This window comes from Chiloscyllium plagiosum, unplaced genomic scaffold (assembly GCF_037043375.1).
Source record: "Chiloscyllium plagiosum isolate Xiang-an unplaced genomic scaffold, Cpla_swu_hap1 HiC_scaffold_6, whole genome shotgun sequence".
NCBI classification, from domain to species: Eukaryota; Metazoa; Chordata; class Chondrichthyes; order Orectolobiformes; family Hemiscylliidae; genus Chiloscyllium; species Chiloscyllium plagiosum.
In genome coordinates, this window is record NW_028270144.1 from 114433680 (window position 1) to 114459362 (window position 25683).

Here is a 25683-nt window from a genome sequence, read left to right on the forward strand (position 1 = left end):
AGGGGACTCATTTTAAAAATAGGGGGTATCAAACTTTAGACAGATGAATTTTTTTTTTCTCTCGGACGGTCACAAGTTTGTAAAGCTCTCTTCCCCAGAGAATTATGAGTACACCATGATATGGAAAATTACCCAGGAGTGTCCTGTACATAGGAGAAAAAAACAGAACAAATTTGATCTCCCCACTCTGTCATCAGCACAGTAATTGAAGGGGTCATGGCTGTGCTATCAGGCAGCACTTGTAAATAAATAAACTGCTTAGTTTGAGCTCTGCCAGGGTCACTCAACTTCGGATCTCATGTGCAACCTTGATTCAAACATGAACAAATGAGCTGAATTCCAGCAGTGAAGTGATAGTGGCTGCCCTTGACATCAAAGCCACATATCGCAGAAGGGTGGGCCGATTCTACACAGACGTACATCAAACAAGAAGTGCTAACAGGGATCATTTTTACCCACGATTGATTAAATCAGACCAGAGTGAATTGTATGCGGTTTAAGCTGAAATCCATTACTTCGAAAACTTCTGGAGCCATCAGGTATTTACTGCTTCTTTTCGACTTTCTTTCCTTCTGCAACTTCCTGGGGGCGTGTATTTATTAAACAGCCACTGGCCTGTGTTAGTGTGTGGAGCTGCGGGATGAGGCCAGAGCCTGGTCTCCAGCCAGGGACTCAATTTGCAAACGCAGCTGAAGAAGCGCTTGAGTCTTTCTAACAGGGCCAGCTGAATGCTGAGGCAGCACTGGAAGGTGGAGTTCCATATTGGCGACCTCTTTGTAACTGCAGCTGTGTGCGAATCAGACATTGAGCCAGAGTGAATGACAACACGTTTATTATGTTGTCAGATTCTGCTGCTGCTCAGTTCCTCAGGGAAATTAACCAGAGAAAGAAAGAACTGGGTTGATTGACTAACAATACATGTGTCTTCCCTGGGCAGAGCAAGACAGCCAAGCACGCAAGAATCATTGATGATGCTCTTATGTATAGTTGTGAAATGCTCTTTGGAGAGTGATTTGCAGAATGCCGAATTACAGAGAGTTTAGGTATTTTAGTAGGTCAGCTATAAAACTTCGTTTGCAGCTCACACCAGTTAATAGGGAAGAATAATGGGATGCCAGCCTTTGCAAGAGGAATTGCACATAAAAGCAAAGATATTCTGCTACAGGTACACAGGGCATTGGTGAGACCATATCTCAAATACAGTGTGCGGATTTGGTCACCATAGAATCAGAGAGACGAACAGTCCCTTCACTCCACCTTGTCCACGCCAACCAGATATCCTAATCTAGTCCCTTTGCCAGCATTTAACCCATATCACTCTAAACCCTTCCTATTCATGTACTCATCCAGATGCCTTTTTGGATGTTGTAATTGTACCACTCTCCACCACTTCTTCTGGCAGCTCATTCCATGCACACACCACCTTCTGCACGAAAAAGTTGCCCCTTAGCTCCCTTTTAAATATTTCCCCTCTCACCCTAAACCTATGCCCTCTAGTTCTGGACTCCCCCACACCAGGGAAAAGACCTTGTCTGTTTATCCTATCTATGCCCCTCATGAGTTTATACATCTGTATAAGGTCACCCCTCAGCTCCAGGGAAAACATCCCCAGCCTATTGAGCCTCTCCTTATAGCTCAAACTCTCTAACTGTTGCAACATCCTTGTAAATCTCTTCTGAATCCTTTCAAATTTCACAACAGGCTTGATTTAAAGAAAGTTGTAAATATGTCAGAGACAGTTCGGAGGAGGTTTACGAGGTTGATACCTGGAATGAATGAATCATCCTATCAGGATAGGCTGGACTTGTTTTCACTAGAGGTCAGAAGAATGCATTTTATAAAAGTTGTCTTGACAAGGTGTATGTGGGAAGGATGCTTCCTCAGGTGGGTTTGTCTAGAACTAGAATCATGGAATCCTATGGTACAAATAATGCCCTCCACACCATCTCTAAAAATATGCGATTTTTACTCAAATCCCCGCTAAACCTCATACCTTTCACTTTAAAATGGTGCTACCTTGTTATTGATCCTTCAATTGAGAGAAACAGCTGCTTTCTATTCACCCTGTCCATACCCTTCATAACCTTGTTAACCTCTATCAACTTTCTCTGCTCCAAAGAAAACAGCCAGAACTTCTCCAGCTTCTCTTCATAGTTCAAATGCTCCCTTCCAGGAAACACCCTGCTGAATCTCCTTTGCACCTCCTCCAGTGCAATCATGTCCTTCCTCTAGTGTGGTGACCAGAACTACACAGAATACGGGGCGGTATGGTAGCTCAATGGTTAGCACTGCTGCCTCACAGCATCAGGGACCTGGGTTTGATACCAACCTCGGGTGACTGTCTGTGTGGAGTTTGCACATTCTCCCCGTGTCTGTTTGGGTTTCCTCCGGGTGTTTCGGTTTCCTCCCACAGCCTAAAGATGTGCAGGTTAGGTGAATTGGCCATGCTAAATTGTCCGTAGTGTTTAGGGATGTGTAGGTTAGGTGCATTAGTTGGGGTGAATATAGGATAGTAGGGGAATGGGTCTGGGTGGGTTATCTTCGGAAGGTCAGTGTAGACTTGCTGGGCCGAAGGGCCTGTTTCCACACTGTTGGGATTCTATACTCCAGCTGTGGCCTAACCAAAGCTCCAAAAACAACTTTCCTGCTCTTATAATCTATGCTTCGACTGATAAAGACAAACATCCCGCATGCCTTCTTCAACTACCTTATTAAACTGTCCTGCCAACTTCAAGGATCATGGACAAGGACTCCAAGATCCCTCTGTTCCTTCAGTTTCTTAGTATCTTGCTATTCATTGAATATTCCCTTGTTTTGTTCCTTCTCCAAAATGCATCACCTCACATTTATCAGGGTTAAATTCTGCCTGCCACTGATCTGATCATCTGACCAATCTGTCTGTTTGGCTTCATCCGGAGGCTCACCGATGATGTTCCCTAGTATGGAGACGAAACATCTGAAAATGCCTGACCTTCCAGCTCAATGAGCAAACCTGCATCCACAATCTGTCTGTATCCTCCTGGGACCTAACACCTTCCTCCTCAATGTCAACCACACGGCCAATCTTTGTGTCATCCACAAATTTATGAATCATCTCTTTCATATTCTCATTCCACATCATTTATGAATATCACAAACAATAAGGGAGCCAACACTGAATCCTATGGTATATCACTACATGCAGGCTCCAGTCACATACACAGCCTTCCACCATGCCCTTCTTCTCTTACGTAATAAATTTTTGGATTCAGCTTACCAATTTGGTAAATTATGGGCGGCACGGTTGCTCAGTGGTTAGCACTGCTGCCTCACAGCACCAGGGACCCCGGTTCAATTCCAGGCTCGGGTGACTGTCTGTGTGGAGTTTGCACATTCTCCCCGTGTCTGCGTGGGTTTCCTCCGGGTGCTCTGGTTTCCTCCCACAATCCAAAGATGTAAGAATTGGCCATGCTAAATTGCCCATAGTGTAGGTTATTAAGTCAGGGGTAAATATAGGGTAGGGGAATGGGCCTGGTTGGGTTTCTCTTTGGAGTGTTGGTGTGGACTTGTTGGGCTGAAAGCCTTGTTTCTACACTGTAGGGATTCAAATTTGAATTTACCCTGTTTTGAAATTAGAGGTCTTCTATTTAGGACAGAAATGAGGGAAATTTATTTTCTGTCAGAGGGTCGTGCGATTTTGGAACTGCCTGCCTCAGAAAAGGGTGGGGGATGAGATCGTTGAGCATTTTTTAAGGCTGAGGTAGATTCCTGTTAGGCAGGAGAATTGAAGGTTAGGAATGTGAAATTTTAAACACATTAACCATGATGTTGTAAATGGCCTATTTTTGTCGGTCATTTATATTTTTGTCTATTTTAATCCCAAAAGATCCCACAGGTGCCTCTAATTCCACGATAGCATCTCAGATTCTAAGATTTTTGCCCCCATGTTCTTCCTGCGCATGTACTCCACAGGTAGGTCATACATAGTTACTAACCATAAATCTCCATCTTCCATTGCCATTCTTACAGAACATCTACAACTTGAATTGTGAAATCAGGAAAAACGCTGATGGTGAATAGTTGCATCTTTTAAGTATGCTGCTGTTCTGATGTAAAGGCTGGTCTCCAAATCCCAGCCACAGTTCCAGGGTTGTGAATCTCCATGGTGTAGATGCGAATTTGGGATCGACTATGTGTAACTGCAAGATTATAAAGTAACCCAAAGAATGCTGCTGCGTGAACTGGAGACTACGGGTTCGTTTAATGAAAATGAAGGCCATAACTGGCAAGCCAGAAATTTTACATGGAGTTTGCAGTCATTGACTTCAGTGTCAATGCTGATAATAATAGTTTAAGAGAGTGGGTAAACAGTACATGGGTTATTTATTAAGGATACATAGAACAGGAGAATACTATTCAGTCCATTCAGACCATCCTGCCAATCAGTATCATCATGGTTATTTGAACACATTGGTGTTTTTTACCCACCCATCCACATAACCCTATATGCCATTGGTAATCAGAAATCTCTCAATCTCTACCTTAGCCATTTCCAAGACGGAGCTTCCACAGCCCTCTGTGGTAGAGAGTTCCAATAGTTCATAACCCTTTGGTGAAAAAAACCAAACTCCTCATCTCACACCCTAAATGGTGTCCTCTATTTTTAAATTGTATCTCTGGCTGTAGATTTCCCAACCAGGGGAAAGAACATACCTGCATCCACCCTATCTATACCTTCGAGTATTTTGTAAATTTCATTGAGATCACCTCTCATTCTACAAATGGGATCTGGAGAATATAGATCCAGCATGTCCGATCTCCATTCATAGGACAGTGTTTTAAAAAAATTCTCAAGGTCAGGTTCGTAGGAGAGTAGTCTGACACAGAACAAACGACCAAGAGGCGAGTCTGCTAGAATATGGGCATTTTATTCCCCGCAGCGTCGCCACAACCAGGTCTCATACAACGGGTCTGGCTTATACTCACTCTACATGTTACCGGAACTGGGAGCCGTCAGTTCTCGTAGAGCGGTTGCCAACAACCCACGCTCGGCGGTTAAACGTAACCCCGGAGCAGACTCACCGAACTGGAGACTTTTCCAGCTGATATACTCTTTTCCAGATATAAACATTCATGTGAACAGCAGAGCAAGGCTAAAAAACACATTCCATTCTGGTTACATACAGATAAGAAGATTCACACGGGGAGGTGTGTAATAAGATTCACACGGGACTAAGCAACACCTCCATTCCGGTTAGATTCACACATGTATTGGGACATAATTTTTAACCGTTTCACCACATTCCACTGCTTGGCCCAATACATGTGTTACATTATGATTCACACATGTATTGGGACATAATTTTACACCACATTCCACTGCTTGGCCCAATACATGTGTTACATTATGCTTAATTCAGTTCAATTCGTTTCAGTTAATTTCAGTTCAGTCAATTCAGTGTAGTTCAATTCAGCTCAGTTCAGGTCTGTTCAGTTCAATTCAATTGTGTTCAATTCAGTTCCGTCCATTTCAATTCAATTTAGCTCAGTTCCATTTTGTTCCGTTCAATTTGATTCACTTCAGTTCCACTCAGTTCAGTTCAGTTCAATCCCATTCAATTCTGTTAACTCCGCTTCAGCTTTTTGGACATGCCCACATCCTCCGCTGTACCCCAGGCAAGGGGTTCTTCGGCAGGACTGGGATCCTCTCTCAAACAAACTGCCACGTACATGCCCACATCCATGCCATCCCGGGACGGTCGGGACCTCCACAGTTTGTTCTTCTGGTTTCTTAGTCTTTTTCCAAAACATTGTTCTGTATCAAAATCTCTCCTCAATTGCGATTGACCCTGCTCGACTACGCCAAATGTTTTAAAAAAATTCTCAAGGTCAGGTTCGTAGGAGAGTAGTCTGACACAGAACAAACGACCAAGAGGCGAGTCTGCTAGAATATGGGCATTTTATTCCCCGCAGCGTCGCCACAACCAGGTCTCATACAACGGGTCTGGCTTATACTCACTCTACATGTTACCGGAACTGGGAGCCGTCAGTTCTCGTAGAGCGGTTGCCAACAACCCACGCTCGGCGGTTAAACGTAACCCCGGAGCAGACTCACCGAACTGGAGACTTTTCCAGCTGATATACTCTTTTCCAGATATAAACATTCATGTGAACAGCAGAGCAAGGCTAAAAAACACATTCCATTCTGGTTACATACAGATAAGAAGATTCACACGGGGAGGTGTGTAATAAGATTCACACGGGACTAAGCAACACCTCCATTCCGGTTAGATTCACACATGTATTGGGACATAATTTTTAACCGTTTCACCACAGACAGTCCCACCATCCCAGAACGAGTCTGGTGAATGTGGTGTCATTTGTAATTTCTCTTGATAAACAGTTAGAACTAAGAGGCAACTTTTTCATGCAGAGAGTAGTGCACAAATGGAATGAGCTGCAAGAAGAAATGGTAGTGGCTGGTACAAATACAACATCGAAAAGGCATCTGGATGGGTATATGAACAGGAAGGATTTCGAGGGATATGGGTCAAGTGCTGGCAAATGGGACTAGATTAGGTTAGGATTGATTCTCCTGCTCCTCGGATGCTGCCTGACCGGCTGTGCTTTTCCAGCACCACACTCTGGTTGACATATGGTAATTTTTTTTTAATTCATTCTTATGATGTGGATGCCCATCCCAAATTGCCCAGAGGGCAGTTCAGAGTCAACCCCATTGCCGTGTCTCTGGAGTCACGTGTAGACCAGACCGGGTAAGGATGGCAGTTTCCTTCTCTAAAGTAGGTTTACAGAGAGAGGGGAAAGATGTAAAAGGTACCTGAGGGACAATGTTTTCAGTCAGAGGGTGGTGCATGTATGGAATGAGCTGCCAGAGGAGGTGGTAGAGGCAAGTACAATTACAACATTTAAACTATTACAACATTTAAAATATATCTGGATCAGTACATGAACAGGGAATGTTTCGAGGATTAGATTAATTTTGGATATCTGGTTGGTGTGGATGAATTGTATGGAAGTTCTGTTTCCATGCTGTATAACTCTATGACAAGTTCACATTCCTTGACCATTCACCTTGGGTATAGAAAAACATTGGAGTAGGCAATGTGAATTCCTATATGATATTAGGAATTTGGCAGCTGTTGAACCATTTGAGTACAAACCTGAAAACTTGCAAAAGCTGATTAACAATTTCAAAAACTTGTCAACTCAATAAATGGCCTGAGGAAAAGACTTTGGAGAACAAAACTGTAAGTCTAGCATCCTCCCTTTTAAGCTGTTGTCTGCAGAATTGGCATGGACTTTAACAGCAGTGATTCAGGAGAAGTAAATCAGAAGGGCAGCAAGGGGACATGAGATAGCTTTGGCAAATAGGGTTATGGAGAATCCAAAGGAATTCTATAAATACATTCAGGACAGAAGGGTAACTCGGCCAAGAATAAGGCCCCTCAAAGATCAGCAAGGCAGCCTATATGTGGAACCGCAGAAGATAGGGGAGATACTAAACAGGTATTTTGCATCAGTGTTTACTGTGGAGAAGGACATGGAAGATATAGAATGAAGGGAATTGGATGGTGACATCTTGTAAAAATGTTCATGTTACAGAGGAGGAGGCGCTGGATGTCTTAAAACGCATAAAATTGGATAAATCTCCCAGACCTAATCAGGTGTACCCTAAACTCTGTGGGAAGCTAGGGAAGTGATTGCTGGGCCCCTTGCTGAGAAAGGTAGTAAGGACAAGCCAGGGAACTATAGACCAGTGAACCTGACGTCGTCAGTGGTGGGCAAATTGTTGGAGGAAATCCTGAGAGACAGGATGTACATGTATTTGGAAGGGCAAAGACTGATTAGGGATAGTCAACATGGCTTTGTGCATGGGAAATCATGTCTCACAAACTTGATTGGGTTTTTTGAAGAAGTAATGAAGAGAATTGATGAGGGCAGAGCATTGGATGTGATCAAAATGGACTTCAATAAGGCATTCAACAAGATTTCTCATGGTAGACTGGTTAGCAAGGTTAGATCTCATGGAATACAGGGAGAACTAGCCATTTGGATACGGAACTGACTAGAAGGTAGAAGACAGAGGATGGTGGTAGAGGGTTGCCTTTCAGACTGGAGGCCTGTGACCAGTGGTGTGCCACAAGGATCCATTGCTTTTTGTCATTTATATAAATGATTTGTATGTGAACATAGGAGGTATAGTTAGTAAGTTTGCAGATGACATCCCAATTGGAGGTGTTGTGAACAGCAAAAAAGGTTACTTCACAGTAAAATGGGATCTAGATCAGATAGACCAATGGGCTGAGGGGTGGCAGATGGAGTTTAATTCAGATAAATGTGAGGTACAGCACTTTGGAAAGGCAAATTGGAACAGGACTTATACACTTAATGGTAAGGTCCTAGGGAGCGTTAGTGAACAAAGAGAGCTTGGAGGCTACGTTCATAGCTCCTTGAAAGTGGAGTCACAGATAGTTAGGATCGTGAGGAAGGCGTTTGATATGCTTTCCTTTATTGGTCAGAGCATTGAGTATAGGAGTTAGGAGGTTATGTTGCAGCTGTACAGGAGATTGGTTAGGCCACTTTTGGAATATTGCGTGCAATTCTTGTCCCCCTCCTGCTGGAAGGATGTTGTGAAATGTGAAAGGGTTCAGAAAAGATTTACAGGAATGTTGCCAGGGTTGGAGGATTTGAGCTATAGGGAGAGGCTGAATAGGCTGCACTTTTTTCCTGGAGCGTCGGAGGCTGAGGGGTGACCTTACAGAGGTTTATAAAATCATGAGAAGCATGGATATGGAAATAGACAAGGTTTATTCCCTGGGGTAGGGCAGTCCAGAATTAGAGGCCATAGGTTTAGGGGGGAAAAATTTATAATGGATCTAAGGGGCAACTTTTTCACACAGAGGGTGGTGCATGTATGGAATAAGCTGCCAGAGGAAGTGGTGAGGCTGGTACAATTACATTTAAAAGGCATCTGGCTGGGTATATGAATAGGAAGGGTTTGGAGGGATATGGGTCAAATGCTGGCAAATGGGACTAGATTAGTTTAGGATATCTGGTCGGCATGGACGAGTTGGAGCGAAGGGTTTGTTTCTGTGCTGTATATCTCTATGACTCTAAGTTGAGTTCCTACGTGTTTCAGCTTTGTGGCCATTTGGCAAATATTGGCACAGTTTATGGAGCAAATCAGATTTCATGCTGTTGTTACAGTAACTGGTAAAAATATCAAGCTCATCCATATTCTCAAAGCGAATGAAACCTTTCTTGTTTCAGACAATGGGATCAATTAAAATTGAATGTGTTTTGAAAGAGAAGTACTCAGTTGGAGAGAGTCCTGCATGGGAAGAAAAACATGGCACACTGATGTATGCTGACATTACTGAACAGAATGTTTACAGATGGCATCCTGAGAGTAACCAAGTGGAGAAAGTCCATGTTGGTAAGAAAATGATGCCTTAATTTACTTAGGAATTGAGAAAAGAGTACCATGACCCCAACCATTGACTACACCAATTCTCTCTGTCACTTAAATACAAAAAGGTTCCATTGCTGACATTGCATTTTGAGTGAAAGCATCAAGGGCATATCCCTCAGATGTTCTTCTTTTATCTTCTTTTATTTAAAGACTACTATTCCTTGATAACCTGTATTGGTATTGTGTTGGATAGTGCGTGCATGTGTGAAGGACAAAAAAATTGCTGAAAAAATATCCGAAGGTGAAGCCAACAGAGAAACAATGTTCTCATTTCACGTTGATTTTCTGCCCAATGTAAACTCTGCTCACTTTGTCCTGCAACTATTGATCTATGTTGGCTTCCCAGCAATGTCTCAACTTTAACATTTGCAACCTGGTGGCCGGGCTCCTCCTTATCTGTCATTTTGGCCAGTCCTCCATTCCACCAGCAACTCTGTTCCCCACCATTTGTGGCTGCTACACAACACATTCTTCATTCCACTTTTAGTAGCCATCTAAGCTCTGGAAGTCCCCCTCTAAGTCTATGCATGCTTCCACATCTCCTCCTTTCAGATGCACCTTAAAATATACAGTTTCACCAAGCTTTAAGTCACCCATCTTAACATCGCATTCTTTTGTTTCACTTGTACAATGTGCCTTATGATGTTCACTACATTAAAGGTGATGTAAGAATGCAAGTTGTAGCTGAGCTTCGTGTGAGTTGGTGCACTGGGTAAACTTATCCTTTGATTTGTTTAGTTGCTATGTCTAATGGAAAGCTGTAATTCAGTGTTACAATATCTCCAGATGAGATTGCTCATCCTACATGTTTCAGATGCTTCGGTTGGAGCTGTTGTTCCCCGGCGTTCTGGTGGCTATGTCCTGGCCATCGGAAAACAGTTTGCCTTTCTGGACTGGGAGAACAAGAAGGTTACGGATATTGCACAGATCGATGACAAAAAAACAAACATCAGATTTAATGATGGCAAAGTGGATCCTGCCGGACGTTTTCTTGCAGGTTTGATTGTTTGCATTGTCCCTTTACCAGTCACTTCTCTGGTTTCAGCTCATCTGCTGCTGAAACCTTCATTCATACCATTGTGTTCTAAAGCTCTAGCTTCTCCAAATCTATGCAACTTTTCACATTTAAGACTCTGCTTACCCAAACCAAGTCCTGTCCACATTTCAGCCTTCTGCCTGCTGATCTATATTGGCTCTGGGTCCCAAAAGACCCCACAGATGCCTCTCCTTCCATTAGAGCATCTCAACAAGTCTTGTTACTATTTTCAAATCCCCTCATGGCCTTTTCTGACCTGCTGCATCCCCTGGACCTGATGTGTTGCATCCTAGGATTTTAAAGAAAGTGGCTATAGAGATAATGGATTCACTAGTAATAATCTTTTAAGAATCCTGAAGTTTGAGAAATGTCCCAGAGGATTGGAAAACTGCTAATGTAACACCCTTATTCAAAAAGGGAGACAAAGGATGGGTAACTGTAGGCCACTTCGCTCAATATCTGTCATTGGGAAAATGTTGAATATGAAAAATGTGTCAGGAGACTATTGATAACTACACGATAACATCAAACGGAGTCATCACAGCTTCTAGAATACTTTGAGGAGATAACAAGCAGGATTGATTATGGGGAATCAGCAGATGTAATATGTCTGGATTTTGAAAAGGTATTCAATAATGTGCTGGATATGAAGATGCTTAAAAAGATACTTTCAAAAAGATTAAAAAGTATTGGGGTAGAATATTCTTTGAGGAGATAGCAAGCAGGATAGGTTAAGGGGAATCGGCTGATGTAATATATTTGGATTTTGAAAAGGTATTCAATAATGTGCTGCATATGAAGCTACTTAAAAAGGTACTACCAAAATGATTAAAAAGTACTGGGGTAGTATATTAGCATAGACAGAGCATAGACAATAGAAGACCGAAATTGGCTCAAAGGAAACATTTTCAGGAGTGCCATAGGGATTACTGCTGGGGCCACAATTATTTACAATATACATTAATTACTTTGATGAGGAAATTGAATTTTCTGTCATCACATTTGTGGATGGAACAAAAGTAGAGGGAAGGCAAGTCGTGAGGATGACACAGAGGGATCCCAACAGTTGAGTGAGCAGAGAAAAACTTGTCAGCTGGAATATAATGTGGAAAATGTGAGGATATGTACTTTGCCAGGACAAATAGGAGAACTGAGTATTATTTAACTTGGGAAACATGCAGAAGGCTGCAGCACTGAGGGATTTGGAGATCCTTATTCATGAATCACTAAAAGCTTATATCCGAGTCACAGAGTAGATGATGCAAGGTTGTTTCACCTTGTAGGAGAGTTTAAAAACAGAGGGCATAATCTCAGGTTAAGGGGTCAGTCAGAGAGGTGGAGAAATTCTTTCTTTCAGGAGGGTGGTCTGTGGAGTCTGGGGAGTTCTTTATCACAGAGGGCTGTGGAAGTTGGGCGATTTAGTATGTTCAGGGCTGAGATGAACAGATTTTTAATCAGTTAGAGAATCAATGGTTATGGGGAAAAGGCAGGAAAATGGAGTTGAGGATTTTCAGACCAGCCATGATCTCACTGAATGGTGAAGCAGATCAAATGGGCTGAATAGCCTCCTCTTGCTCCTGTATCTTGTAATCCTTGTTATGTGAGGGGAAGTGAGGCCTTAGATTAAGATTTTGTACAAAAGGTGGTGCTCCCCTCTGAACAGACAGGGCAAGTGAATTGCCAGCCTTCCTGACACAAAGAGTACAACAAAGAGAGCTAATACCCCCACAGGGGTGATACTGAGCAGTACAGGTCCAGGAAGTTGCCAGTTAGCCCTCCCTTTTGAGGGATGAATATCTTGAGTTCAGGTAAAGTTGCTGTGATTGATTTTAATCTCTTCAGACTTGGAGGCACTGGAGGGGAATAATCAGTTCAGCTTCTGCCTGGATTATACAGTCAATCTGCTGAATGATATGTCTCTACATGAGAGGGTGAGGGCACCCCTGGGACGGGATTGTCTGCTAAGACTTACTGTGTCCACTCACAAAAGAAATAAAGCTATAGAGTCATAGAGTTGTAGAGATGTACAGCATGGGAACAGACCCTTCGGTCCAACCCATCCATGCTGACCAGATATCCCAACCCAATCTAGTCCCACCTGCCAGCACCCGGCCCACATCCCTCCAAACCCTTCCTATTCATATACCCATCTAAATGCCTCTTAAATGTTGCAATTGTACCAGCCTCCAACACATCCTCTGGCAGCTCATTCCACCCAGATACCACCCTCTGTGTGAAAATGTTGCCACTTCGGTCTCTTTTATAGCATTCCCCTCTCACCCTAAACATATGCCCTCTAGTTCTGGACTCCCCCACCCCATGGAAATGACTTTGTCTATTTATCTTATCCATGCTCCTCATATTTTGTAAACCTCTATAAGGTCACCCCTCATCCTCCGACACCCCAGGGAAAACAGCCCCAGCCTGTTCAGCCTCTCCATGTAGCTCAAATCCTCCAACCCTGGCAACAACCTTGTAAATCTTTTCTGAACCCTTTCAAGTTTCATAACATCTTTCCGATAGGAAGATCAGAATTGCACGCAATATTCCAACAGTGGCCTAACCAATGTCCTGTACAGCCGCAACATGACCTCCCAACTCAATACTCTGACCAATAAAAGAAAGCAGACCAAATGCCTTCTTCACTATCCTATCTACCTGCGAGGATCTACCTACTTTCAAGGAGCTATGAACCTGCACTCCAAGGTCTCTTTGTTCAGCAACACTCCCTAGGACCGTACCATTAAGTGTATAAGTTCTGCTAAGATTTGCCTTCCCAAAATGCAGCACCTTGCATTTATCTGAATTAAACTCCATCTGCCGCTTCTCAGCCCATTGGCCCATCTGATCAAGATCCTGTTGTAATCTGAGGTAATCCTCTTCGCTGTCCACTACACCTCCAATTTTAGTGTCATCTGTAAACTTACTAACTGTACCTCTCATGCTCGCATCCAAATCATTTATGTAAATGACAAAAAGTAGAGGGCCCAGCACCAATCCTTATTTGCCTTCAAAAATCAGAGAAATAAAGTTTGTGTGTGTTGGGTGAACAGTACTGAAATACCTTAATAAACAGTTCAAGTCTGGTCCCTTTCACTGCGCTATTTTTAATATTCCAGTGTTGGATTGTTCAGGGGAAATACAGCAACCCTTGCGTTGTTTCAAGTTAATTTTTAATAAGATTCTATGTTCCAGGCACCATGGCAGTGGAGACTCAACCTGGGGAATTTGAAAGGCATCAGGGAGCTCTTTACACCTTGCAGACGAATCACTCTGTCATCAAACACTTTGATCAAGTGGATATTTCCAATGGTCTAGATTGGTCACTGGATCACAAGATCTTCTATTACATAGACAGTTTGTCTTTTACTGTGGATGCATTTGACTACGACCTGCAGACGGGAAAGATCTGTAAGTTTTGCAACTGCCAAGCAAAATAATTTTTCATTTGTTTATGGCATGTGATTGATGCTGCAAAGGCTGCATTTTTGACCTGATCTTAGTTGTTGTGAGATGGCCTGCTCCTGGGCAATCGCTCATGACACGTAATGCAGTAAGTACTCTCTAGTGTGGAGGTTCCACTGCTCCAGTTCTAGGGATTGGTTTATAATGTGTTAACCCTGCACTAATTTATTTTTACAGCTAATCGGAGGGTTGTGTACAAACTTGAAAAAGATGAAGCTATTCCTGATGGGCAGTGCATTGATAGTGAGGGAAAACTCTGGGTCGCCTGCTATAATGGTGGAAGAATCCTTCGTATCGACCCAGAGACAGGTGAGAAAACCATGAGCGCATTGTCCACTATTAATGTTTTGTCGTGAAGTTCTTGAAAATCAGTCAACACGGCGACAGTGTTGTGGAGATGAAGCTAAGTGACCTGGGTAATGAAAAGGACCCCAGGCTTCAGACTCTGGTCTGGTAAGATGCCAGGATTTCACACAGTTTGGTTTATCCTGAGTAAGTGGGCAGAATGGGAGATCACCTCAGCAGTAAAGGAGCAGAAGTTTTGGCATGAGCTGGAAAGGATGCTTTAAAGGAAGTTCTGACTCAAACATAAATTCTTGCCAACATTTAGGAAGGTTCTGAGAACCCTTGAGAGGGTGCAGAGGAGATTTACTGGGGAGGAAGGTATTAACTAGAAGGTTATGTTGGATACAGTTATTTCCTTTGGAGAAAGGAAGTTTGAGGGGAGCTTTGATGGAAATGAACAAAAGTTTAGATAAGGTAGATAGAGAAACATTGTTACCAATTAATGATAATTAAGACTTTAAGTTTAGGGTTTTTTGGGCAAGACATGCAAGGGGAATGTGAGAAATAATCTCTTTAGGGTTTGTAATGATCTAGAACTCTCTGCCCACAGAGTGATAAAAGGAGAAGTGGATCATTATTCCAAAAGGAAATTGAATGGGTATTTGAAGGAAATAAACTTGTAGGGCTGATGGGATACAGCCAGGGTATGGAGCTGACTGAGTTACTCTATAGAGAGGCAGCACTGGACAGTGGTTTAATGACTTTACCTCTATGATGTTGGGCACATGATCTTACAGAATAGGGGTGTTCAGTGAATTGAGAGGAGGTAAAAACATAGAAGTGAATATCATTGATATTTTGAGCTTATTATCCAAGTACACATGGTGGCAGTGAAGATAAGGAAGCGTATGGAACCAAATACCAATAACGGGACTCAAGAGGTTTAAGCTTCGGATGGGAAAATACGGTATTGTCGAACTATATTATTTGGATAAATATGGCAAGGCAATAAGACTTGTTTTAGAAGCTCAACCTGTAATCCAATGTCAACACCATTTGGAAGTCAGCTCTGGTGAATGAGCGTCTCTGTGATGATTTGAAGCTTTGCTCATGGAAATAAGCCTCAATCAAGTAACACTAACTCTAACCCCATCACAGTGATGAAAGTCTTTAGTCATCTGATCCTTTGGCTCATTCAAACTCTCTTCTCATTCAGCTGCTTCCATTTCCGTAGCCACAGTTGACATTCTCTGTCCCCAGTTCAAGCTCTAGTTCTTTATCCTATCGCTGCTGCTACACCTGCCAGGAGATTACAGCGGTCATGATCACTCTCACCAACTTCTCACATCCAATGCAGCTCATCTGCAACTGCTCTCTGACATCCGTCATCCAACTACACTGAGATCTGCCTCTCTTTCTGCTGTCCTCCACTTTCTCCTCTAGACAAGATCACTATAGCTTGTCAGATCATATCAAGTGGCCGAAATACTGACTGTTTTTGTCCGACAGTTTTTTTTCTCTAAGAGTTCTTTTGGCTCCATTTTATTTCAGGCAACTCTGTATTTGTCTTACAGTTTGTGCGTGGAATGTTAAGCACATGGATCTTAACATCTGCATTTCATTTTCTTCCACAGTTGACCAGGTTTCTGAGGCACTATAGGAAATTGGATCGAGCGTAGCATCTTATGAGAGTTTTTTTTCCTTGTTGCAAGCTTGAGCTTTCTTGTTTTTAACACATCCCTCCCTAGTCCCTTAGAACATAGAACATAGAACATAGAACAATACAGCACAGAACAGGCCCTTCGTCCCACGATGTTGTGCCGAACATTAGTCCTAGCTTAAGCACCTATCCATGTACCTATCCAATTGCCGCTTAAAGGTCACCTATGATTCTGACTCTACCACTCCCACAGGCAGTGCATTCCATGCCCCCACCACTCTCTGGGTAAAGAACCCACCCCTGACATCTCCCCTATACCTTCCACCCTTCACCTTAAATTTATGTCCCCTTGTAACACTCTGTTGCACCCGGGGAAAAAGTTTCTGACTGTCTACTCTATCTATTCCTCTGATCATCTTATAAACCTCTATCAAGTCACCCCTCATCCTTTGCTGTTCCAACGAGAAAAGGCCTAGCACTCTCAACCTATCCTCGTACGACCTATTCTCATTCCAGGCAACATCCTGGTAAATCTTCTCTGCACCCTCTCCAAAGCTTCCACATCTTTCCTAAAATGAGGCGACCAGAACTGCACACAGTACTCCAAATGTGGCCTAACCAAAGTCCTGTACAGTTGCAACATCACTTCACGACTCTTGAATTCAATCCCTCTGCTAATGAACGCTAATACACCATAGGCCTTCTTACAAGCTCTATCCACCTGAGTGGCAACTTTCAAAGATCTATGAACATAGACCCCAAGATCCCTCTGTTCCTCCACCTCACTAAGAACCCTACTGTTAACCCTGTATTCCGCATTCTTATTTGTCTTTCCAAAATGGACAACCTCACACTTGGCAGGGTTGAACTCCATCTGCCACTCCTCAGCCCAGCTCTGCATCATATCTAAGTCTCTTTGCAGCCGACAAAAGCCCTCCTCACTATCCACAACTCCACCATTCTTCGTATCATCTGCAAATTTACTGACCTACCCTTCGACTCCCTCATCCAAGTCATTAATAAAAATTACAAACAGCAGAGGACCCAGAACTGATCCCTGCGGAACTCCACTTGTAACTGGGCTCCAGGGTGAATACTTGCCATCTACCACCACTCTCTGACTTCGACCGGTTAGCCAGTTTTCTATCCAATTGGCCAAATTCCCCTCTATCCCATGCCTCCTGACTTTCCGCATAAGCCTACCATGGGGAACCTTATCAAATACCTTACTAAAATCCATGTATACTACATCCACTGCTCTACCCTCATCCACATGCTTGGTCACCTCCTCAAAGAATTCAATAAGACTTGTAAGGCAAGACCTACCCTTCACAAATCCGTGCTGGCTGTCCCTAATCAAGCAGTGTCTTTCCAGATACACATAAATCCTATCCCTCAGTACCCTTTCCATTACTTTGCCTACCACCGAAGTAACTGGCCTGTAATTCCCGGGGTTATCCCTATTCCCTTTTTTGAACAGGGGCACAACATTCGCCACTCTCCAGTCCCCTGGTACCACCCCCGTTGACAGTGAAGACGAAAAGATCATTTGCCAACGGTACTGCAATTTCCTCTCTTGCTTCCCACATAATCATAGGATATATCCCATCAGGCCCGGGGGACTTGTCTATCCTCAAGTTGTTCAAAATGTCCAACACATCGTCCTTCCTAACAAGTATCTCCTCTAGCTTATCAGTCCGTTTCACACTCTCCTCTTCAACAATACGGTCCCTCTCGTTCGTAAATACTGAAGAAAAATACTCATTCAAGACCTCTCCTATCTCTTCCGACTCAATACACAGTCTCCCACTACTGTCCTTGATCGGACCTACCCTCGTTCTAATCATTCTCATGTTTCTCACATATGCATAAAATGCTTTGGGTTATCCTTGATCCTATCCGCCAAAGATTTTTCATGCCCTCTCTTAGCTCTCGTAATCCCTTTCTTCAGGTCCCTTCTGGCTATCCACTGCTCTGTCTGAACCCTGTTTCCTCAACCTTATGTAAGCCTACTTCTTCCTCTTTACAAGACATTCAACCTCCCTCGTCAACCAAGGTTCCCTCACACGACCATTTCTTTCCTGCCTGACAGGTACATACAGATCAAGGACAAGTCGTATCTGTTCCTTGAAAAAGTTCCACATTTCTACGACATCCTTCCCTGACAGCCTATGCTCCCAACTTATGCTCCTCAGATCCTGTCCTACAGCATCGTAATTACCCTTCCCCCAATTGTAAAACCTACCCTGTTGCACGCACCTATCTCTCTCCATAACCAAGGTGAAAGTCACAGAATTGTGGTCACCATCACCAAAATGTTCACCCACTAACAAGCCCATCACTTCTCCCGGTTCATTACCGAGTACCAAATCCAATATGGCCTCCCCTCTGGTCGGACAATCTACATACTGAGTTAGAAAAGCTTCCTGGACACACTGCGCAAACACCGCCCCATCCAATCTACTTGATCTAAAGAGCTTCCAATCAATATTTGGGAAGTTGAAATCGCCCATGACTACTACCCTGTGGCTTCTGCACCTTTCCAAAATCTGTTTCCCAATCTGTTTCTCCACATCTCTGCTGCTATTGGGGGGCCTATAGTAAACACCCAACAAGGTGACTGCTCCTTTCCTATTTCTGACTTCAGCCCATACTACCTCCAAAGGCAGATCCCCCTCGAACTGCCTTTCTGCAGCCGTTATGCCATTTCTAATTAGCAACGCCACCCCCCCTCCTTTTTTACCACCCTCCCTAATCTTACTGAAACATCTGTAACCAGGAACCTCCAACAACCATTCCTGTCCCTCTTCTAGCCACATTTCTGTGATGGCCACAACATCGTAGTCCCAGGTACCGATCCATGCCTTAAGTTCACCCACCTTATTTCTGATACTCCTTGCATTGAAGTATACGCACTTGAACCCATCTCTGTGTCCGCAAGTATTCCCTGTCAGTGCTACCTTCTTCACAGCCTCCCTACATTCTTGGACCTCCTGACAAACAGCTAGCCTACTTGCTGGACTATAAGTCCGGATCCCATCCCCGGCCAAATTAGTTTAAACCCCCCCCGAAGAGTGCTAGCAAACCTACCCCCCAGGATATTGGTGCCCTTCTGGTTCAGGTGTAACCCGTCCTGCTTGTACAGGTCCCACCTTCCCCAGAATGCAGTCCAATTGTCCAAATACCTGAAGCCCTCCCTCCTACACCATCCTTGCAGCCACGTGTTCAACTGCACTCTCTCCCTATTCCTTGCCTCACTGTCACGTGGCACCGGCAACAACCCAGAGATGACGACTCTGTCTGTCCTAGCTTTTAGCTTCCAGCCTAACTCCCTGAGCTCTTGAATGACCTCCCCACCCCTCTTCCTACCTATTTCGTTGGTGCCAACGTGCACCACGACTTCTGGCTGCACATCCTCCCCCTTAAGGATTCTGAAGACACAGTCCGAGACGTCTCGGACCCTGGCACCCGGGAGACAATAAACCATCCGAGAGTCTCGCCCCTGTCCACAGAACCGCCTGTCCATCCCTCTAACTAGAGAGTGTCCTATAACTAGCGCTCTCCTCCTCTCCCCCTTTCCCTTCTGAGTCTCAGAGCCAGACCTTGCGCCACAGACCCGGTCACTGCAGCTTACCCCTGCTAGGCCGTCCCCCCCAACAGTATCCAAAGCGGTATACTTATTGTTTAGGGGAATGACCATAGGGGATCCCTGCACTGCCTGCTTCCTCCCCTTCCCACCTCTAACTGTTACCCAGCTACCTCTGTTCTCTGGCGTAGCTATGTCCCATGATTATCATCCATTTCCTTTCCTTTCGTTGTTCACATTTCCTCCTCTCCATCATTGACATTTATGTTTCTCTCTTTCATTGCTCTATGTTTTCCCTATTCATTCTCCCCTTCCATTGACATCTAATCCCAGCACCCATTCTGTCTTGCTTCTACTGGAATCTGGCTGCCAATCTCGACAATTGGCTCTTCTTGATCTCCATTCTACATTCATTACAGAGTTTTAACAAGAATTTGGTCTACCAGCAATCAGACAAGTGACCAAGATGGACTTTTTCTTGTAGGTAAAAGGATCCAGACAGTGAAACTGCCTGTTAGTAAAACTACATCCTGCTGCTTTGGAGGAAAAGATTACTCTGACCTATATGTAACCACAGCTACCAAAAGAATGGATGAAGAATCACTTCGGAAAGAGCCACTGGCTGGGGGCATTTTTAAGGTATGTGGAATTGTTTTACCATCTACTAAAGATACAATTAGCACGAGTGGCACATCTACAGGAGCACCTACCCGTTTGGCTTCCCTCCTTTTGTAAAGCAGTAACAAGATAATGGAAAACAGCCCCTACCTCCCTCACAGGGTCATAATCGAAGTTTGAAGCTTGATGCCGAACACGTAGCCACCTTCACAGCAATGATTTCTCAGCTGCAATTCACCATTCTTGATGAAGGGCTTATGCCCGAAATCCTGCTCCTCGGTTGCTGCCTGACCGGCTGTGCTTTTCCAGCGCCACACTTTTCATCTCTGGTCTCCAGCATCTGTAGTCATCACATTCTTCCTGCAATTCACCGTTTGTCAGCAGAGATGAATTCAGCAATCTGAAGTGAAGATTTTGCCTTTTCAGCAAGGTGGCATTGTAGCTCAATGGTTAGCATTGCGACCTCACAGTGCCAGGGACCCAGGTTCAATTCTAGCCTTTGGTGACTGTGTAGAGATTACACATTCTCCCTGCGTCTGCATGGATTTCCTCTGAATCCTCTGGTTTCCTCCCACAGTCCAAAGCAAATGCAGGTTAGGTGGATTGGCCATGCTAAAATGCTTTAGTGTGCAGGATTGGTTGTTTAGGTAGGGGAGGGGAAGTGGATCTGTGTCAGATGCTCTTCGGAGGGTCAAGTGTGGACTTGATGGGCTGAATGGCCTGCTTCCACACTCGAGCAATTCATTGATTTCACCTGGTTCAGCAGTATCATTATCCTAGCTGGGTTTTTAAGTCTATACAAACAAATGGATTAAAATGGTGACATCTCTGGTCATTATGCTTCAGATCTATGCTGACCAATTTCTAATGATAATGGCAACGGTGGGAGAAACAAATACAATAAAAGAGGAATGAAAGTCTGGGATTTTTCCAGAACTTTTCAGGACATCTTAAAGTATCTCACAATTGATGGAGTTGACTGAGGTAGAGCAAACGTGATGACCATTTTGTGCACAGGAAGCTCCCACAAAGACCAGTAGGCAACTGCAAAACCTTCCAAATATATTTGTTAAAGGATAAATATTGGCTGGTGCACCAAAGATAAGTCCCCTTCTTCTCTTTGAAATAATCCTACAGGATTTTTTCAACGCGTCTGAGAAGACAGACAGTGCTTTGGTTTAATGTCTCATGCGAAAGATGGAACCTTTGCCCAAACTTTGATCAGCTTCTGATTTAGAGGTGAAAGTGTTAAATGTCGAGCTGTGACTGACAAAGCACATAAATTTGGTGTGTCACTGCCAAGTTGAAAAGATTGAATTCCTTGTCACAATGGACATTCCAGCATCCCCCACAATGATGACATCGCTGCAACTGCCTCTGTACTCAACACCAATAACTGCCAATCTCCGAGCACAGTCCTACAACTCATCCACTTTATCCTCGATCACAACGTCTTCACCTTTGACAACCAGTTCTTCATCCAGACACATGCCACAGGGACCAAATTTACACCCAATATGCCAACATTTTCATGCACAGGTTTGAACAAGACTTCTTCTCTACACAGGACCTCCAACCAACACTATACACCAGGTACATTGATGACATTTTCTTCCTCTGGACCATGGAGCGGAGTCACTGAAAAAACTACACAGTGATATCAACGAGTTTCATCCCACCATCAAACTCACCATGGACTACTCTCTACTATCTGTCTCATTCTTGGACACATGCATCTTCATCAAGGATGGGCACCTCAGCACCACACTCTACTGCAAACTCACGGATAACCTCACAATGCTACACTTCTCCAGCTTCCACCCGAAACGTACTAAAACAGCCATTCCTTATGGACAAGCCCAATGCATATACAGGATCTGTTCAGGTGAGGAGGAATATGATGGGCACTTGGAAGTACTCAGGGATGCCCTCATATGAACAGGGTACAATGCTCAACTCATGAACCCCAGTTCTGATGTGCCACAGCAAGGAACCGTAATTACCTCCACAGGAGACAGACACGTGCTGCAACCGACAGGGTACCCTTCATTGTCCAGTACTTCCCAGGAGCCGAAAAACTACGCCATGTTCTTCGCAGCCTGCAACACATTATCAGTGAGGATGAGCACCTCGCCAAGATCTTCCCCGCACCTCCACTTTTCGCCTTTAAACAGCCACCAAACCTCAAGCAGATCATTGTTCGTAGCAAACTGCCCAGCTCTCAGGACAATACCATACAACCTTGTCACGGTAGACACTGCAAGACGTGTCAGAGTGTCGACATGGGTACCACCATTATACGTGGGGACACCTCCCACCATGTACGTGGCAGGTACTCATACAACTCAGCCAACGTTGTCTATCTCATATGCTGCAGATAAAGATGCCCTGAGGCATGGTACATTGCGAGTCAAAACAGACGCTACAGCAATGGATGAATGGATACTGTGGAACAATCAACAGACAGGAGTATTCCCTCTCAGTCGGAGAACACTTCAGCAGTCCGGGACATTTGACCTCTGACCTTCAGGTGACTGTCCTCCAAGGTGGACTTCGGGACAGGCAACAACGAAAAGTGGCCAAGCAGAGGCTGATAGCCAAGTTTTTGGCCCATGGGGATGGCCTCAATCAGGACCTTGGGTTCATGTCACACTACAGGTGACTCTATTGCACTACATACACACACACAAACACACGCACACACTCAGACCCTCTCTCATACACTCACACATACACTTCCACACACACCCTCACAAAGATTTAGACCCCTTGACACTCACACTCATATACATACACACACCATCTCACAGACACTCATAGCCCAACCACCAGCCCCCCAACACACACACACACACACCCACCCACATGCACACATATACATATAAGCTTGTAGGGTGAATTTGTACTTGCAGAATTACATTTTACTTTGCTCAAAAACTGCATGAATCCATGTAAGATTCTGTAAATCCGTTTTTTTAGATTAGAGTCAGTCTGACCATTGTGACACAGACAGCCTCACAGGGAGTTAACATTTTCAATATCTTATCTGGGCCGACATGATACCAATTGTTAAAGTGCACTTGAAAATGTAGCTTTTTTAAAAAGTTCTGCGATTTACATGTGAAAAAACTGATACCAACACGGTCATTCGAAAAGATGAGAGACTTAACAAACAATCTGGGTCTTTTTCAATATATAATTTCAGTTACATCAAACTGGAAACTTGGGCTATAAATTCTGTGTCTTACAATCTTATTCTCCACAATCACCTGATGAAGGAGCAGCGCTCCGAAAGCTAATGCGGCCAAATAAACCTGTTGGACTATAACCTGGTGTTGTGTGATTTTTAACTTTATCCTGTGATTAATACACAAATGTTGCTAGGGTGTGCAACCCAAGTACTTGCTACTTTAACTATTGTGAAACCCCAGGCTGGTCTAGATTGATTTATCTTTCTAGGGTTTATCATTGATAAACTCAATGTGACTTTCCAACATTATTCACAGGATTGCTTCATTCAATGACAGATATTCATGACTTGAGTAATATAAAAGAAGTTTTGAAATGAAAGTAACATGATATTTTCTTTCTCCAGGTTACTGGACTGGGTGTGAAGGGGATTCCACCGTATTCATATGCAGGATAGAATATTTCCACTAGCAGAGAGACGCTATGAACTATAGTGGGGTTTGCAAATACAGCAAGAAATGTCGACAAAATAATACACGATTGACTGAAAAATGTATTTTTGTTTCTATTTCTCACATAAACTGCACAAATCTAAAGCTGGTCACTGTGGTGTCAATTCTCAGAATAAAAGTATTCCTAACAATTCTATTTCTCTTTCAATGGGTGTTGCACCTTTCTAACATTCTCAGTTTCTCACTGTAATCTCTCAGCTATCTGATGACTCATTTGATGGCCACCTCACATCAGATTTCAAAGGTTTTGGGTTCAAGTGCCACTCCATGCCTTTAGCATAGAACTCAAGATATTACAGGTATGTACATCTATATACAGCTCTAGAAACCCGTGGGTAACCCGATTTGGAGTATTGTGAGCAAATCTGGGCACCACACCTTAGGAAGGATATACTGGCCTTGAAAGAAGTACAGTATACCGTTACAAGAATAATACCTGGACTTCAGCCGTGAAGTTATAGGAGAGATTAGATAACTTTGGCCTGTTTTCTCTAAAATTTAGATGGTTAAAGGATGATCTGATCAATATCTTCATCATAATTTCAGGAAAAGTCAGGGTAAATAAAGATATAATATTTCAACTGGTTGGGGATTCTAGAACTTGGGGCCATAGTCTAAAGATTTAGAGCCAGACCATTCAGGAGAGATGTTAGTAAGCATTTCTACGCACAAAAAAGGAGGGTAGATGTTTGGAACTGTCTTCCACAACTAGCAGTGGATGCTGGATTGGTTGTAAATAATAAATCTGAGTTAGATACATTTTTGTTAAGCAAAGATATTATGGGTATGGGCGAAATGGAGGTATATGGAGTTAGGCACCAGATCAGATCACATCGAATGGAAGAACAGAGTCAAGGGGCCGAAAGCCCTCCTTCCATCCCTATGTTCCTATAAGACTACATGCCCCAGTGCCATGCTGAGATAATACTGCACTGTCGGAGGGGTGCAATGTTAGCTTTCGTGTTAAGCCTAGCTCCTGTCTGGACTGGCAATTGGAGGCAGAATATCCAGTGGTGCTATATTTATTGAGGAACAGGTAAGTTATCTCTGTTGTGCTGACCAATATTTGTATGCCATGGCTGGGGATACACTGAAATGGCTGCAGAATCTAGACCATGAGGGCCAGGTTTTTCTTCATTGACAGGATGCGCACTCAGATAGAATGCTTTCTATGGAACATCAATAAAAGTTGGTGGGGGTCCTTATGAACATGCCGAATTTCCTATGTCACTAGAGGAATAAGAGGTGTTGTTTTTCTTTCTTGACCGTTGCAGCTGCATGGGAGGTCAAGGACAGATTGTTGATTGTCGTCACTCCTCGGAACTTGATGCTCTCGACCCTCTCCACTTCGGCTCCATTGACATAGATAGGAGTGATGAAGTCAATGATCGGTTCTTTTGCTGATATTGAGAGCGAGATTGTTATCATTGCACCATGACACCAAACCCTCTATCTCCTTCCTGTATTCTGACTCATTGTTTGATATCCGGCCTGCAACGGTGGTGTTATCATCAAACTTGTGGATGGTTTGAGTGGTATTTGGCCACATACTTGTGAGTGTACAGGGAGTACAGTAGGGGGCTGAGAGTGCATCCTTGTGGGGCACTGGTGTTAAGGATTATTGTGGAAGAAGTATTGTTGTCTACCTTCACTGATTACGGTCTGTGAGTCAGGAAGCTGACAATCCAGTTGCAGAGGGTGGAGCTGAGACCGAGGCCTCAGAGTTTTGCGATTAATCTGGTAGGGATTGTAGTGTTGAAGGTGGAATCTTCTATCCTCTATTGTGGTGCTTCACAGTTGAAAGTATTTCATACTGAGATTAACATATTCCAAGGCACCACAAAATCTTTCTAATTTTAT

General features: G+C 43.6%; 1 protein-coding gene across 3 annotated transcripts; it reads left to right on the forward strand.

Annotated features, from left to right (window-relative positions):
• The first annotated feature begins 223 nt into the window (after positions 1–223).
• On the forward strand, positions 224–23959 carry LOC122550900 (regucalcin-like). 3 transcript variants are annotated; one of them, XM_043692323.2, is made up of 8 exons: positions 224–539; positions 4009–4233; positions 9271–9436; positions 10287–10469; positions 13704–13919; positions 14151–14282; positions 19989–20143; positions 23718–23959. In XM_043692323.2, the coding sequence occupies exons 3-8, from the start codon at positions 9274–9276 to the stop codon at positions 23766–23768; spliced, it is 900 nt and encodes a 299-aa protein (XP_043548258.2). In that variant the 5' UTR covers positions 224–539; positions 4009–4233; positions 9271–9273; the 3' UTR covers positions 23769–23959. The 3 variants fall into 3 exon arrangements, with proteins under 3 accessions (XP_043548258.2, XP_043548256.2, XP_087844496.1); XM_043692321.2 differs by lacking the exon at positions 4009–4233 and having other exon boundaries at positions 228–539; XM_087988370.1 differs by lacking the exons at positions 224–539; positions 4009–4233 and adding an exon at positions 3928–3951.
• The last annotated feature ends 1724 nt before the right edge of the window (positions 23960–25683 follow it).